Source organism: Triturus cristatus, chromosome 5_1, assembly GCF_964204655.1.
Source record: "Triturus cristatus chromosome 5_1, aTriCri1.1, whole genome shotgun sequence".
Classification (NCBI taxonomy): Eukaryota; Metazoa; Chordata; class Amphibia; order Caudata; family Salamandridae; genus Triturus; species Triturus cristatus.
Window position 1 is genome coordinate 583,565,766 of NC_140587.1, and position 14,566 is coordinate 583,580,331.

At 42.7% G+C, this 14,566-nt stretch overlaps 1 protein-coding gene across 2 annotated transcripts in view; it reads right to left on the reverse strand.

Annotated features, from left to right (window-relative positions):
* Positions 1-365: 365 nt before the first annotated feature.
* The window catches only part of ADHFE1 (alcohol dehydrogenase iron containing 1), a 307,754-nt gene continuing 293,553 nt past the window's right edge, over positions 366-14,566 (reverse strand). For both annotated transcript variants that reach the window (XM_085605518.1, XM_085605517.1), the window contains 2 exons: positions 8,919-9,076; positions 366-3,210 (listed from right to left, as the gene is read on the reverse strand). In XM_085605518.1, coding sequence (XP_085461644.1) covers positions 3,127-3,210; positions 8,919-9,076 — 242 coding nt within the window. In that variant the 3' untranslated portion in view covers positions 366-3,126. The remainder of the gene's footprint in view (positions 3,211-8,918; positions 9,077-14,566) is intronic.

Here is a 14,566-nt window from a genome sequence, read left to right on the forward strand (position 1 = left end):
TTAGGGAGCCGAATGGGGTCACAGGGGCCTGGGGCTCCCCCGCTGCCCTTAAACAAAATTTAAAATGCAGGTTTCCCAGGTGGACCCTGGGGCACCCACAAAACTATTTACAAACTGTAAAAACTGAATATAATTAGCCGCTCATTTATTAATCACTCCTAGCTGGAGCTCTATGTTCTTTAGCTGGAAAGCAAGGTAGTTGTTTTTATGGCTGCATTTTGTGGGCTGAAAATGGTAAAATAAAGACTCAGACATGTTTGTATTTTTTAATGAAAAATGTCTGAGTCTTTCTTTTAACATTTGTTCAGAGCACAAAATACAATCAAACACCATGTTGAAATAAAGACTCACAGATATGTTGACAATTTTTTTTTAATTAAACCTTTATTAAAGTTTTAGTTTTATAATTAGTTTTTAACCATCGTACTGTGTGAATTACTAAAACATTCATTTCAATACAAATATTGCTGATTTGATGCATATAAGTGCCAGTGTTTGGCAATAATGTAGATTCCCAGATATTTGATTTTCCCCTTTGTTCAGAACACAGAGGTCGCTAGGGCTATTCGGTCCCTTATCCCTGAAGGTGTTCCTACATTAAGCATTTCTCATTTTTCAAAATTAATCTTAAAACGTAAAACTTTACCATAGCTTTTCAGTATTTTCATAGCTTTGGGGATTGAGTGTTCGATCGGCCCAAAAATGTATCTTGTGCAGTTTACCACCAAATTACATTCCCCTAATATACGAGTTCTGCAAACTATGGCTGCAAGAGGCTAGATCATCAGCGCACAATGGCAAGAGTCATGTCGCTGTCACTAATGATATTAACTCAGACCACAAGCCATTTACAAGGACTTCTGTAGTTGGATATTTGTATTTGACTGCTATCTATGTTAACATGAGTGTGCCCAGACCGATCGATTCTAGACCCTGAAAAAGTAACACCCAGCTGACACTGTCAAATGCTTTTTCAGCATCTAGGGACAGGACAGTCAAAAGGATCTTTCTAATACTTGCTTTTTGGATCAGATAGAGCACCCGGCGGACACTGTCTGCTGCTTGTCTTTGAGATGAAGTCAGATTGTTGCGGATCAACAAGTTAAGGCATGTGTTGAATTAGATGGTTAGCAAGGACGTTTGAAAAGAGCTTTGCATCTGAGTTTATGAGTGTTATAGGGCAAGCGATCGGCCTCGCATTTATACTGGGGGTTTCAGGCTTTCTTGATAAGAGGGATGACTTGGCCATTGACTGTGTTACTGAGAGAGACTGTTGAAATTAATTTAACAGTACAACTAAGTGTGGAATCAACTCAAAATCTATTGGTCGGACTATCGGGAACTTATAAGGATGTAGGTTGGTGATTGCCAGTGAAAATCTCCTCAGGGGTGATTAACTCTTTCAGGCTAGCTCTATAAGCTTTGGTTAATTTTGTGAGGTAGGCTCCCTAAGGAAGTTGTCCACTTCAGCTATTTGGACTGGGGATTTGCTATGTAAGCATGCATAGCGGTCTCTAAAGGCTCTCAACTTATCAGAGTTTGTACTCAGCATAAGCCCCTCCCTTCCAACAAGAGTTGTGATGTTCCTAGTTGTTTCCTTTTGCCACAGTCTCTTTGTCAGCATTGGGCCAGTTTTATTGGCTCGCTCTTTCCCCAATGCAGGTTCTGTTTCTTTTATTTTAAAAATGTTATTAATTGCAATTTGGAAACTTTTCAATTGTACGTTTTAATGAACTGAAATAACATTTTGGAATGCAGTGTAGATTTTTGTAATAGCAACATCAAGACGAGGTTGAAAGAACTGTGAATAGGGCCAAATTGGAAGCCACGGTCAGCCCTGGCAAATATGTTCAGTCTCAGCCTGAAACTTTGTTGGTGGCAAGGATTTATACGACCAACTGACCTCAGGAAGAATTCACAAGAAAAGCTTAATCGTGAACAAGGCTAAAACATTTCTTCTTGTGCATGGAAGATGGTGCAGAGATTACTTGGTCTTCCTTTCTTAAAAATAAAATTTTAATAAGCGATCACAGGTAAAATATGCACTAACAACTGTAACTTTAGTTATCTGCTTATAGATGTTCTTTAGAAAGAAGCGGGGGGTTATTTTCTTAATTTTGGAAAGGGCAGTGCATCATCTAATATAACTAATATAATACCGCCAACTGCATAGTGGATTAGGACAAAGCTAACTTAGAGTTAAGTAGCATATCAAAGGGATTTCCCTGCAACTGTGGAGATCTCTATGGTTATGAAGTCCTCAGTGGCTTGTAAACTGTAAACATTGTTTAAGAAGGTGTTGGATTTAAAACCCAACACATTGCCTACTGTTGCACATACTGGAGTTGGAATAGTAAATTATACTATTCCAACATCCAGCACCCCCCTCCCCCCCAGAGCAAGTCGTTACAACTTGTGGGGTAATGGTATGCGTTGTTACAACGCTGTTGTTGTAACAACTGCATTGTAATTTCCTGCAGGGAAAAAGCATGCGTTGAAAGGAGGCATATTCCACAAGTAAGTACTTGGCTGAAAAATTCACAGCGTCCAGCTTAAGAGGTAACAGTTTCCTAGTAAGGCCTTAAGTCACATTCAACTTCACAATTGTTTTTGATTTATACACGATAATGGCTCAGGATGCTACAGCTAGAATACAAACGGTGTGATTAATCAAAATATACGGTAACCATTTGTTCTAATACAATTTCATACATATTAGAAATGTGCAATCGTGGAAATCAAGACAGGAAAACTATTTTTGTTACCCTCCTTCCTTATTACATATTATAACAGGTCAGTGATACAACTCGGCGGATTAAACACCGCCCACAATGAGTTGGCTAACATTAGCACCTAAATACCAAGCTCCCATTGATAATTCATTTTGAGGTGTGTGCAATACAACAAATCATTATTCCTATAACTGTGAGCTGTTCAGTAGTAACATCTAAATATTAAAGACGGAAAAGGCATTTACTGGCTATCACAGAGGCCCTAGTTATACAACTAATACCATTCTATGGCATAAAGTGTAGTGTACATACTAAGCCATACTTGGAGCGGTCAGTATGCGTGCTACACTCAGTGACAGGTCTCCTGCCCCAGCCCACTCATGAATATTATCCATTAATACAGTTTCATGGAGGCCTCGAACAAGGATGCCAGGTCTTCTTCTGTGTGTGAGCGAGGGGACAGTTTAGTTACTCTTTCCTGAAAAAAAGGAAGAAAAAATGGAATTACAGGGCATGATGCTACCAGCCTTTTCGAGAGGATTAATACAAAGCGAGACGACGTATAGTGATAGAAACACACTTTTGCAAGCACAATCTACGTACATGCCTGCTGTGCATTTTGCGGATACAGTTGACCTTAAATTTGCTATGATGCAACTAAGTATCAACACGTTAAGCTTTACAAAGGAACATTTTCAAAAAAAGCTGCATTAGCACAATTAATTTACCCAAAATCAGTTCTACGAAACGGACATAGGCCATCTTCATAATTTTGGGTAATTAGAGAACAGCCTAACCATCCCTGTCTCCTTGAATACTCTTTGAAGTCCTTCGGACTCTTTCATCATTTCTGTCCCCCTTGTTTCTCCACGCGATTTTGCATTTGTACTAATCATCTAAAGTTTTATTGAAAATTGCTTGGACGCTCCTAAGTTTATTGTCTTGTCCTGATGATGACCTTCCAAGTTCATTTTTGGTTGATACGCCGTTGTGGCTCTAATGTGGTCCTGAATGAAAAGGTCGCAATTTTGCTGTGTGCTGTTTATTGCCCCTCAGCCACTCTGTTTGATTACACATTGTATTATTTGCACTTTCTGTATTGTCTGTTTAAACCCACGAGCGCCATTATTGTCTTATGATTGTTTTTTTTTTATATATGTTTTTATTAAATTTAGGGCACAATAACATCACAGAAGATAACCGTAAAATACAGTTGGTTGTCACAGCCTCCTTCGACATTGCACATACCACCATCTCCGACATTACATGATGAGCCACAATTATGAACCCAGAGAGTCTCGTATCCCCTCCCCCCACTTCACTCCGAAACCTCTTCACTTGGTAACTCAGGTGGTTCACAGATATAGCCTCTGTATTTATTCCAGGCTCCCCATACTTTTCCCCATTTCTTGGCACAGCCTCGGTTGATGTACGCAGCTTTTTCTGCCACCATAGCTCCGTTCAAGTCATTACACCAGTCACGGAGCGTTGGTAAGTAGCTGGAGCCCCACTATCGAGCATTATTACGCTTAGCAAACATCATCCCCAAGGTCGCCCAGTCCTGTGCTTGGTGATTCAAATCATTGGGTTCCCATACTTTAATAAACATCTTTTAGGTTCTGGTACCACTGATACCCCCTCTGTCTGCGATATAGTTCTCATCACTGCTACCCAGTACGGCATGATTTTCGGGCATTGCCATATAGAATGATAAAACGTACCCTCCTCCTCACACTCCCGCAAGCAATATTGATGAGATGCAGTCCCTATTTTGTGTAGGGTTAATCTAGTATAATATGTACGGTGCAGTATCTTTAATTGTATTAATCTTAATCTCGAGGGTATCGCAACTTCCCGCGGTGATGAGTGCCATCTGCCAGTCCGTCTCGTCGGGATCTCCAAGGACCATTTGTCTTTCAATATCTGTGCGGGGTCAGGTAGGTTATTAATTAGTTTACGGTACGTAAATGAGGTGGCCCTTTGTGGCATATAGTCAGTCAGCAGCCTATCCTCCAGGAGAGAGGCCTTCGTCAGCGTGGTGTCTGGTGGTATAGCCGCCTGTAGTGCATGCTTGATCTGTAGGTACCGAAATTGTTCAGTGGGTGCCAGTTCGTATTGTTCCTGCAGTTGCTCGAACGGGATCACCCTGCCCTTAACCCATAGATCGCCCACTGTGGAAATGCCTATTGCGTCCCAACTGCTGAATCCCTTACTATTTCTAAGTCGCCCCAGCCGCTGTGTGTCTCAAAGTGGAGTGAGTTGTGTAAGAACGTCCTGCCACCCCAGTTCTTTTTGTGCCGAGTACCATATGCCAACTGTATGTGCCGTTGGTCCAATTAGGGGGTGAGTTCGCATTCGATTGTACAGGGCTGCCATGACGCCTCCATCACCCAGCCCATATCTGTCCGCTCGGAACCCTGGGACTGTTTGTGGGGCGTGGATCCATTGATTAATTATTTTTAACGGCGCTGCTCAGTAGTATAATTGTATGTTTGGAAGTGCTATACCCCCATCGTACCAGCCTTTAACCAGTTTTTCCATCGCAATCCGCGCCGGTTTACTTCCCCACAGTAAACTAGAGACCTCTACCGCTTTAGTTTTATAAATAGCGCTGTGGTACCGGAAACTGAGTATTTTCTAGGGCATAAAGAAACTGCGGGAGCGCTATCATTTTAAAGAGCGCTGCTTTTCCAAGCAGCGTTAAAGGTAAAGTGTGCCAGTGTGCTATATCTTGTTTTAGACGTTCTAAGAGGGTTCAAGATTTTTTGTAAGGAATTCATCGGGTCGTGGCGTCACATAGCTACCAAGACATCGCAATCTTTAGGGAGTTGCGGTGGCGGACCAGAAAGTACATATAGGACTGATTTGGACCAATTAATAGTATAGGCAGATACTCGACCATAATTCTCACAAACATTCAGTAACACTAGAATGGAATGTCTGGGGGAGGCCAGGTATAACCAGATGTCATCCGCAAATAAGGAGATACGGTCCTCCCATCCTACCGCCCATTTGAGTCCCCGGATAGTCGGCTCCCATCTAATCAGTGCTGCCAATGGTTCAAGCACAAGGGCGAACAACAGTGGGGACAGGGGACAGCCCTGGCGGGTACCGCGTCCCAGCGAGAAGTCCTCTGACATGTGTCCATTTACCGTGATGTGTGCCAAGGGTTTTGAGTACAACAGGTGCACCCACGTGCAGAATTTAGGGTCGAAGCCTAGATGCCTAAGAACCACAAAGAGAAAGGGCCACTCCACCATATCAAATGCCATTCGGGCGTCCAGTGAAAGAATAACTGCTGGTTCTTGTATATACGGTATACGGGCCATCACCCCCTGGAGGTTAAGAGCCGTGTTGCGACCTGGCATAAATCCCGACTGGTCCGGGTGTATTAGGGTTGCCAAGTGCAGGGTCAATCTAGTCGTCAGGAGTTTAGCGAGAATTTTAGCCTCAGCATTGAGCAATGATATTGGTCGATATGAGGTGCACTCCTCTGGAGGTTTTCCCAGTTTGGGAATCGCCACTTTGGTGGCCGTTCGTTGATCTTGTGGGAGTTTACCCACAGCCAGACTTTCGAGATACATATTCAGCAGGTGGGGGGGGAGAGTGTATTTGCCATCTTTTTATAGTATTCGATGGGAATGCTGTTGGGCCCCACCGCTTTTCCTGAGTGCAGCGACCCTATTGCTAATTGCAGCTCTTCCGCCGTAAAATCAGCCTCAAGCATGTGGGTTGCCTCTGGCGTTAATCTGGGCATTTTGATGTGTTTTAGGATTGTTTTTGATTGTCTAACTTTGGTAATAATTTATAAAAGAAATGTCTAAATTTTCTAGTTCTATGAAACAGTCTGTACATGGGTATCCTGAGCCCAAATAATATTGGGCATTTTCTTCTCTTTTCTCTAATAAGTTTCCATTTTGGGTGGTTTCGTTTTTTTAATTGAGCCCTTGTTTGGATTCCAGTAATAATAATGGACTACATGTCCTTTCCCTGCTAACCCAACTGCCACCTCACCTTGGTTCACTGGTTGACAGGAAATCAAGCAACGCCCTTCACCACTATGTGACACCATAAAGACAGCTGGGGCAGCTTTATTCATATAAATGTTTGTTTATAAACTATCACTATTGTAGGATCCCTATTGTAGCAATATTTGAAGAAAAGAGATATTCTTTTTTAAAATGCCATGAAACCATGTTGGAGGTGATGGGGATAGCCTGTCGGCTTAAGGAGTTCAGAGAATCTCCATGTACTTGAAGAGGAGAGAGCGTGTAGTATATTGAATATAATCAAGAGACCGTTAATTCTGATCTTAAACTCCTGTGATTGATGAAAGGAGCCTAGCTAAGCCAAGTTCGGCCTTCTCCAGGCTTTGGCAAGAATGGATGGGATTGTCTTTACCCCGGGCAAAGTCACTGTGTGAAAACGTGTTGTCTACACTAAAGCAAGGTAATCCCTTTCTTCAGTGCTTAATTTAAAAAAAAATAAGACCCAGGGTCCTTCTCGGAAGGTCACTGCAGCCTGCACCACCCATACCCTCCTAATGGCAGTACCAACATAACAGCTAACCATCGCACCCCTACAAGTGTGATAATTCAGCCTTTTTCAGGTCACACAAAGCTATAATAATGGCATGAGAGGCTAGTATTATTCGTTTTCAATGTATATTGAAACAATAAACACGGCTGTTGTGCTCATCTCAAAATTAAAAAAAGACAGCGCCACCATGTGGTGGACTGTCACCAGAGCTGGTGCTCACAATTAAGTGCCGGTGTCCAGCACCAGAAACCACCAGAACAAATTAAGCACTGCCTTTCTTACTAATGACACCCCTTCTTCTACTGTTGCATATACTTGATCCCTTGTTCACAGCCAAGTTATTTTGTTGCTTGGTGTGAAAATGTGGCCAAAAAACTTGGTTCATTTTGGAACTGCATGCTTGGTTTCCTTTGATGTTGGCTGGACCCCAGCTCGTCCCTTTCCTGATCGGCATTCATCCCTTGTGGACTAGTACTTTCTCACGTGTGCCATGCGCTGAAGAACTGTCTGCAGCCTGTAGTTCGTAAATGTTTATCCTGATTCTACAGTGAGACTTGACGTCGCCCATCCTGCAACTATCAGCCATTGCTTCAGCTGTTATCATCCAGGTAGTAATTTCCTCCACTGGCAAGTTTATTTTCTCCATTGCTGGCCCCACCTACTGTGACTGCAACAGCACCATCCACGAATGGCATTGGCCCCTGCCGATGGTTGAGTCGCCACCCATGTTTGTGCTTTATTCATCTCTTGCAAGTGGTACATAGTTGGACAGTTTGACAAAGGCTTCATACCAGTGCTTTGCTGGACAGAAGGGTCACCAACTCACTGGTGACGATGACCGGAGTATTAAACAGATCAAAAGCAGATAGTCTCACACATGCACCAGAAGAGGCATTTTGGTGATGAATAACAGGTGTTTGTTGTGACCCAACTCAATGGCAGTCACTTTAACTTGGAAGGATGAACGACTTAGCTGGGATTCTAACCTGTGACCATGAGGTCATCGGCGGACGCACTAGTCAACTGAATCACCAGACCCAGCCTTGTGAACATTCTCCAACACTGAAGGCTTCTGGAAAGATGTGCTAGTGGCCATCACATGCAGACTGGGCCACAAATGTAAATGAGCTGGCAATGATGGAACCCATCTGGAACTTGACGTAATTGCTCTCATTTAAGGACCAAACGCTTGCAAGGTGCGGAGACAATCATTCAAAAGGCGCAAACTGCAACCAAAAATGCAGATCAATTAACGTCAGCCTTGAATGGCAATTGAGAATGAATATTGGGAAACCCACGACTGACTAATCAAAAACAAGAAGTGTGGCTGAATAACACATCAAAAGTCTGGATACCGCGGCATTCTGGCATCCAAGCTTAGTAAAAACCAAACTAGGCAGCACAAAATGTACATTTAGACGTGCAAAGAAAACGACTTTCTGTTTACACACCATGTTTACTGTACCTTTTTGTGAGGAAAAGTATACACACTTATTAAACCCACGACACCATGCAAATAGGTTAGTATCATTTTTTTCCATACAGAATTACCCATTTTGAACCAGATCTTGTACAATGAGAAGATGTGGATTTTGTAAACTTTTTAAAGAAAACACGGATCATCACCATCTTTATTCTCAAACTTACCTGGGGCAATGTGCCTTTGACTAAAGCAGGAATGTCTGCTTTGGAATAACCGACGGCAGCCAGACCATCGTCAACATTCAACTCAAACAGAAGTTTCCGGAGTACGTCGGCCAAAATAAGCCCGGCATCTTTGATTTTGGCAGTCCGGATGTCGGCGCCTAAAAAAGCAGAAAGGTCTGACTGTAAACCAGAGCAAAAAGGCGGGAAGCTTGCAACAGTCGGAATCTATTCACAGCTGCCGTATTCACAGCACGAAAACATATATATGCAAGTTATTCTACACACACTAAAGCAAAGTCCTGGCTAAAAAAAACACAAAGAGAAGAAAACTGACTGATAAACATGCAGCTGTGTTGCTATGAACAGTGTGCAAAACAGTTTTCTTTAAGAAATATTAGAAGTAGAAGACGCGCGTTTAACAAGTGCCCTCAACTCGTGGTAATCGCAGTTGGGAGAAAAGCAATACACGACATCGACCTTACGGTCCAGTTTTATGTTGCAAGTCCATCCACTGCTTAGAACATGCTGCTCTCTACAGGCCACTCGAAGAACTGTCCTATATATATATGTTCTTAAAATGTTAAACTCAAAACTGTGGATCTATCTAGATCTATATAATCTATATGTATATATACACACATATACACTCACAAACAAAATCGGATTTAATAGTTAAAAAAGCATATGGGCTCAAGGATTACCTTTAACGCGGATTTTCAAATGCAGGTTATTTTTCGTCTTTACTTTCTTCCTTTGTCACTGTTTTTTTTTGTCTTTTTCTTCCTCTTCTGCCTTTCTCTCTTTTGGTCTAGTTGATGAAAAATTAGCCCTGGGTCCAGAAAATGGGTACTAATGGGCATATCTGCGGCTCAAATTAAGCACTCATCCAGCATTTTTTTTCTCCAGAACATTATCACTGAAATAGGCCAGTACTGTTTGCATGTAGGGGGGTACTTCTTTTGGTCAACTGTAGCTGAGAAGCAAGAAAGCAGTGGGCAATGTGTACATTTAAGTGTTGTTTACATAGAAGCAGGTGAGAAGTAATCTCCAGTTTTCTGGGTTTACAGTGTTTCTTGAAAACCAGCAAGAGGGTTAGAGCAGTTCTTTGTGGAAGCTATTTCATATTCTGGCAGTTTAACTCGAAAATGTGTTGCTTTGTTGTTTTCCTTCACATTTTTGTCTCAAACCTTGTGATGTCTTGCATTCTGGCATGGCGTTGTCAGAGAACGTCATGTGTCACTTAAGATGTAACATTGGGGTAATGGGCTTGAATGTTTCAGGCCTTTGAAGGGATGTAATGCACTGTACATGGTTACATTGCTTACCCATGGTAGACTTCATTGGTAAACTCATTTGCTTACTTATTTGTTAGCGTGTGTGGGCTTTCCTTCCTGTGCTTGTGTTGGCCTCTTCCCTGGAGCATGGACGCATTACTGTGTCCCTAGACTGTTCGCTTTTACAAGTGGTACATTTTTCTTTTTGATTAAGCCGTCCATGACTGCATGTGTTTCCAGCTGTCTCCTAAGTGTGCTTCTCTTCCCCTCTTTGTTCTACTCTCTTGCCTGTGTGCTTCTCCCCTGGCCCCTCTGAGATACGCTTGCTCACGTGCTCTCTCTCGCTCATTTGTATTTCTCCACACCCTCCACTTTGCTCCTATGCCCTCCCCCTCTCACATGACCCCCTGTTGCTTCTTTGCCACGTACGTGTTGCTTCCCCTCACTCTCTTGCAATATTATTTTAAAATATAACTAAAAGGCATTGTCATTTACAATGCCAATGGCTTAAACACGCGTAAATGCGAGACCGTTTGCATTGCAAATGCTTGTTTTTATCGTGTCGACTCACGGCACAACAGATGTCGGGAGGGGTGAGGCCTCAAAGTAGGCCTGGACATAAAGAGATGGGGCAAGCGCCCGAGCAACACCAGTGCTGTGTTTACAATTGAGGTTTATGTGTGGGATGGGCAGGATGGCTCGAACTTGGCTGTACATGTTTTCAATAGAAGGCTAAGGCTGTGGGTACTGAGACTAACCATGTAGGGAAACATTTCAACACCTGCAATTACTGCAAGCTTTTCCTCTCTGGACACAGACTAGAACCACAGTCTCTCCCTGGGCCTCCCCTGGTCACACCCCGACTAGGAGAACACTGGAAGGGGGTATGGAGGTCTGTCCATACAGAATGCCACTCAGAGGGGAGTGGCCTCTACAAAAGCTGTAGGGTGTAGACGCTGTGCTCCTGCCCTGCCATATACTAGAGGAGGGGTGTCTAGGGTGACCACTTGGCATGGACACAAATTCAGGAAGGGAGTGTAAAAAATTCAGGACAAAAGGTCAAAATTCAGGACACAAATTCAGGACAAAGAGTCAGAATACAGGACAGAATTTCAGGACAAAAGGAGGAGCAGTCATATCTCATTGGTTTATCAATGCATTTATTTACTTTTTTTTTATATGCACCACTTATTCACTGTTCTGTGTATGATACTGCTTCTAGGTATGATACATTTATATGTTACTTTATGTCCTTGTTCAATAGTAAACTGATGGCCTTGAGCATGGTGCCAAGTACATCACTTCTACCCAAATATACCCAGTCTTTCTTGGAGAGAAAGCAACATTTTGCGATTATATTTATAAACATTTCAATACGTTTGTCAAACAGTTTGGGAGACATTAAGGTAAGTGATTTATTCACCTTCTGCAAGTTTAGGCAAGTTGAACAAACACATCCGGTATACCTGACCCTCCACTAGATGTCAAACCTAAAAAAAATAATGAGGCACAGCAGATGGCGTGGGTAACGGTCACATACCAAATGTCAGTATGTGCTGGACCCACAACATGTCTGTAGTCTCACAGCACCAAGAAGGCCCCACTGCTGCATGAGAGTGTGCGTCAGAGACCATATATTTATCTTGGAACTGGGAGCCCGACCACCAGACAGAGAACTAAAGAGCAGGATGAAGTCAAGATCAGATGGAGAAGTGTGGCTCAATGGTTAGAGCGGCAGACCTCGATGCAGAGCACCGGTCTGGGACCAGGGTTCGATTCCCGTCGCGGCAGGGTCTCGGGCTATAAATTCCGCGGACCGGATATTCTCGCCTCAGTGCCTATTCGAATCTTGGGTCCCACGCTGCAACTCTGGGCAATAGCTTGCTTAATCTCCACAACGGCCCCAACAGCGCTGGGATGCCTGGCCTCACCATGGGGGTGCCCAGGAGTGGACACTCCACATGGAAAGCTAGGAAGGGTTCCTTCAGCGGTATGAGTACAGCGCTGAGATACCCGTAGTGGTCATCGGCGCTATATAAATACCTATACATTTACATTTACATGGGAGATCTGCAGCAACTGATTCAAAGGATTATTGCTAAGAACAAGATAAATAGGGAAGAGAAGAACAAGGTGGGGCAATTCCTAAAATCAGATAGGCCCTCCATGAGCACTGAAAAGTATTGCGTAGAGGAGAACAGTCACAGCAGCGAGGCCAGAAACAGAAGAGGAACTGTCAAGTGGTTGAATAAGCAGCCTCTCTCACCCTGACAGACTCTGCTGGTGTGATGGTCCACTGGTAGTGCTTGTGGAGGGTGGGCATAGGCTGACCCCATGGAACTTTGGCCCCTGGGCAATTGCCAACTTTGTCCATGTCTTAAAACGGCTCTGCAGTCGAGCCAAGCCTGAGCCAGTGGTCTGGCTCATCCCTAGGTACCAAAGAGCATGCAGACCCTTCAAAATATTTGGCATATAAATGACAACAAACAAAATATAAGAACATGATAAAGGACCTGATTAAGAGTTTGGCGAACATGGTTACTCTGTCATAAACGTGACGGACATCCCATCCGCCAAATTACAATTCCTTTATATCCTATGGAACTTGTAATATGGAGGACAGAATGCCCATCAAGATTGTCCCAACCGGTCGAGATCCAAATCAGACCCATAGACTTTAAAATGTAGAAAGTGTTTCCGTAACACATGGAAGTGTTTCAATTTAGTGTATAAGCCCACAACATTGCACTGACAATTAATTGAATTGGAAGTTTCTAAACATGAACTTTAAAACATTTATTAACCCTCCCTCCTGATAAAGGCATGAGTGAATAAAGTGTACAAATTGTCAAGTGTCCTTTATGCCATGGCCTAGACTACTTTTTATGGTTGGAGGAACATTACAAGCTATTGAAGCATATATAAGTGGGGGTTTTACACAGAATCCATCATGAACTCAATAAATTGAATGTGCTCTCAAATGTCACTATCAAGTAAACTAGGCACATGTAGTATCTTGTAATACATTAAATTGCACAATTTAGTAATGCAGGTTTCCTGGTCACACACAGTGCAAATATGCAACTGACTAGATTACTTTCTTTTTCTCCATCCCCTTTAGTACCAGAAGAAAGGGTTTTTGTCCAATTTTGTTAGATGCACACTACACTGTGTTAAGTAAACACAGACCACAGGTCAAGTACATAGTGAAGATGAGGGATTGTGGGACCACATATTCTAACATCACTGGCTTTGTCAGCAGTCGAAGGCCATTAAAAAAAAGGATATATACTGTGATCCTGAGCGCAATGGGGATGTGGCCAGTGAGCGTAGAGGCAGAATCAAAGGCGTAGCTAAAAAGACTGGTGCTTGGGGGGGGGGGGGGGGGGGGGGGGGGGAATGAGAATGTCTTCTATTAACTACTTGGCTAGAAGAGAGGTTGATGTGTCTGCTGGAGCCTTACTTCCTATTAATCCACTATTAACTAATTTTAATCTGATGGCTGAACCCTTTTGTGCTGCACCAATAGATAATAGAAATATTACATGGACTGGTGGAAATGATCCCTCTCTTTCCGCAGCTACCTCTATGCTGCATTTTTTATCTTGCTTTGCAGACATTGAGAATTTGAAGAAGATTCAAATTAGTGACATTTCTCTTGTCTCCTTAGTGTATTCACTGTCAGTGACTAACACAAGGGCTTTCAGTCTAAAGTTGGTGCAAATTTGGCTTGGAAATATAGTGATTTTCTTCAGTGTAGAGGGATTACATTCTGGGTAAACAAAATCTAGAAACAATATGAAAATTCAAGTCGCTCTCCCTCTGAGTGTTCCCCCCTCTCCTTAAAGGAGATCTCTGGGGAAAATGCTAAATTCGTTCAAGTTTCTGTAGTGAATGGAGGGAGATTTATGATACATCATGGTATTATGGGGTCTAGGTCTCCTCCGCCTATAATGGGGATAATTGAACGAAATGGAACTGGCTTAACGGTGCACTTAATGGTGCCCGTATATCGGGCCCATTACTTAAATGTTATAATTAATAATAATTTAACAGTGATTTCCTGGAATGCAGCTGGATTAATGAATAATGTGTGATTGATATTTTGCACTAAGTTGTAACGCTACCCTATTTAGGTAAGGGTATGTAAAGGGAGGGATAACTACCCTTTTAAATAATGATTTTAAATGGAAGTACAATCGTTTTAAAGATTCCTCTAATCTCTTTCATGCGGTAAAAATCTTCCCAATCTTAGGAGAGAATGAGAGGGATCCCATTTTAGTTGCAAATGGTTATATTCCCCCAGATTCATAATTCAATAAATTGTTACCGGATATCTCCATCTTTATAAGTGAGGCCATGGATGGGGGGTGG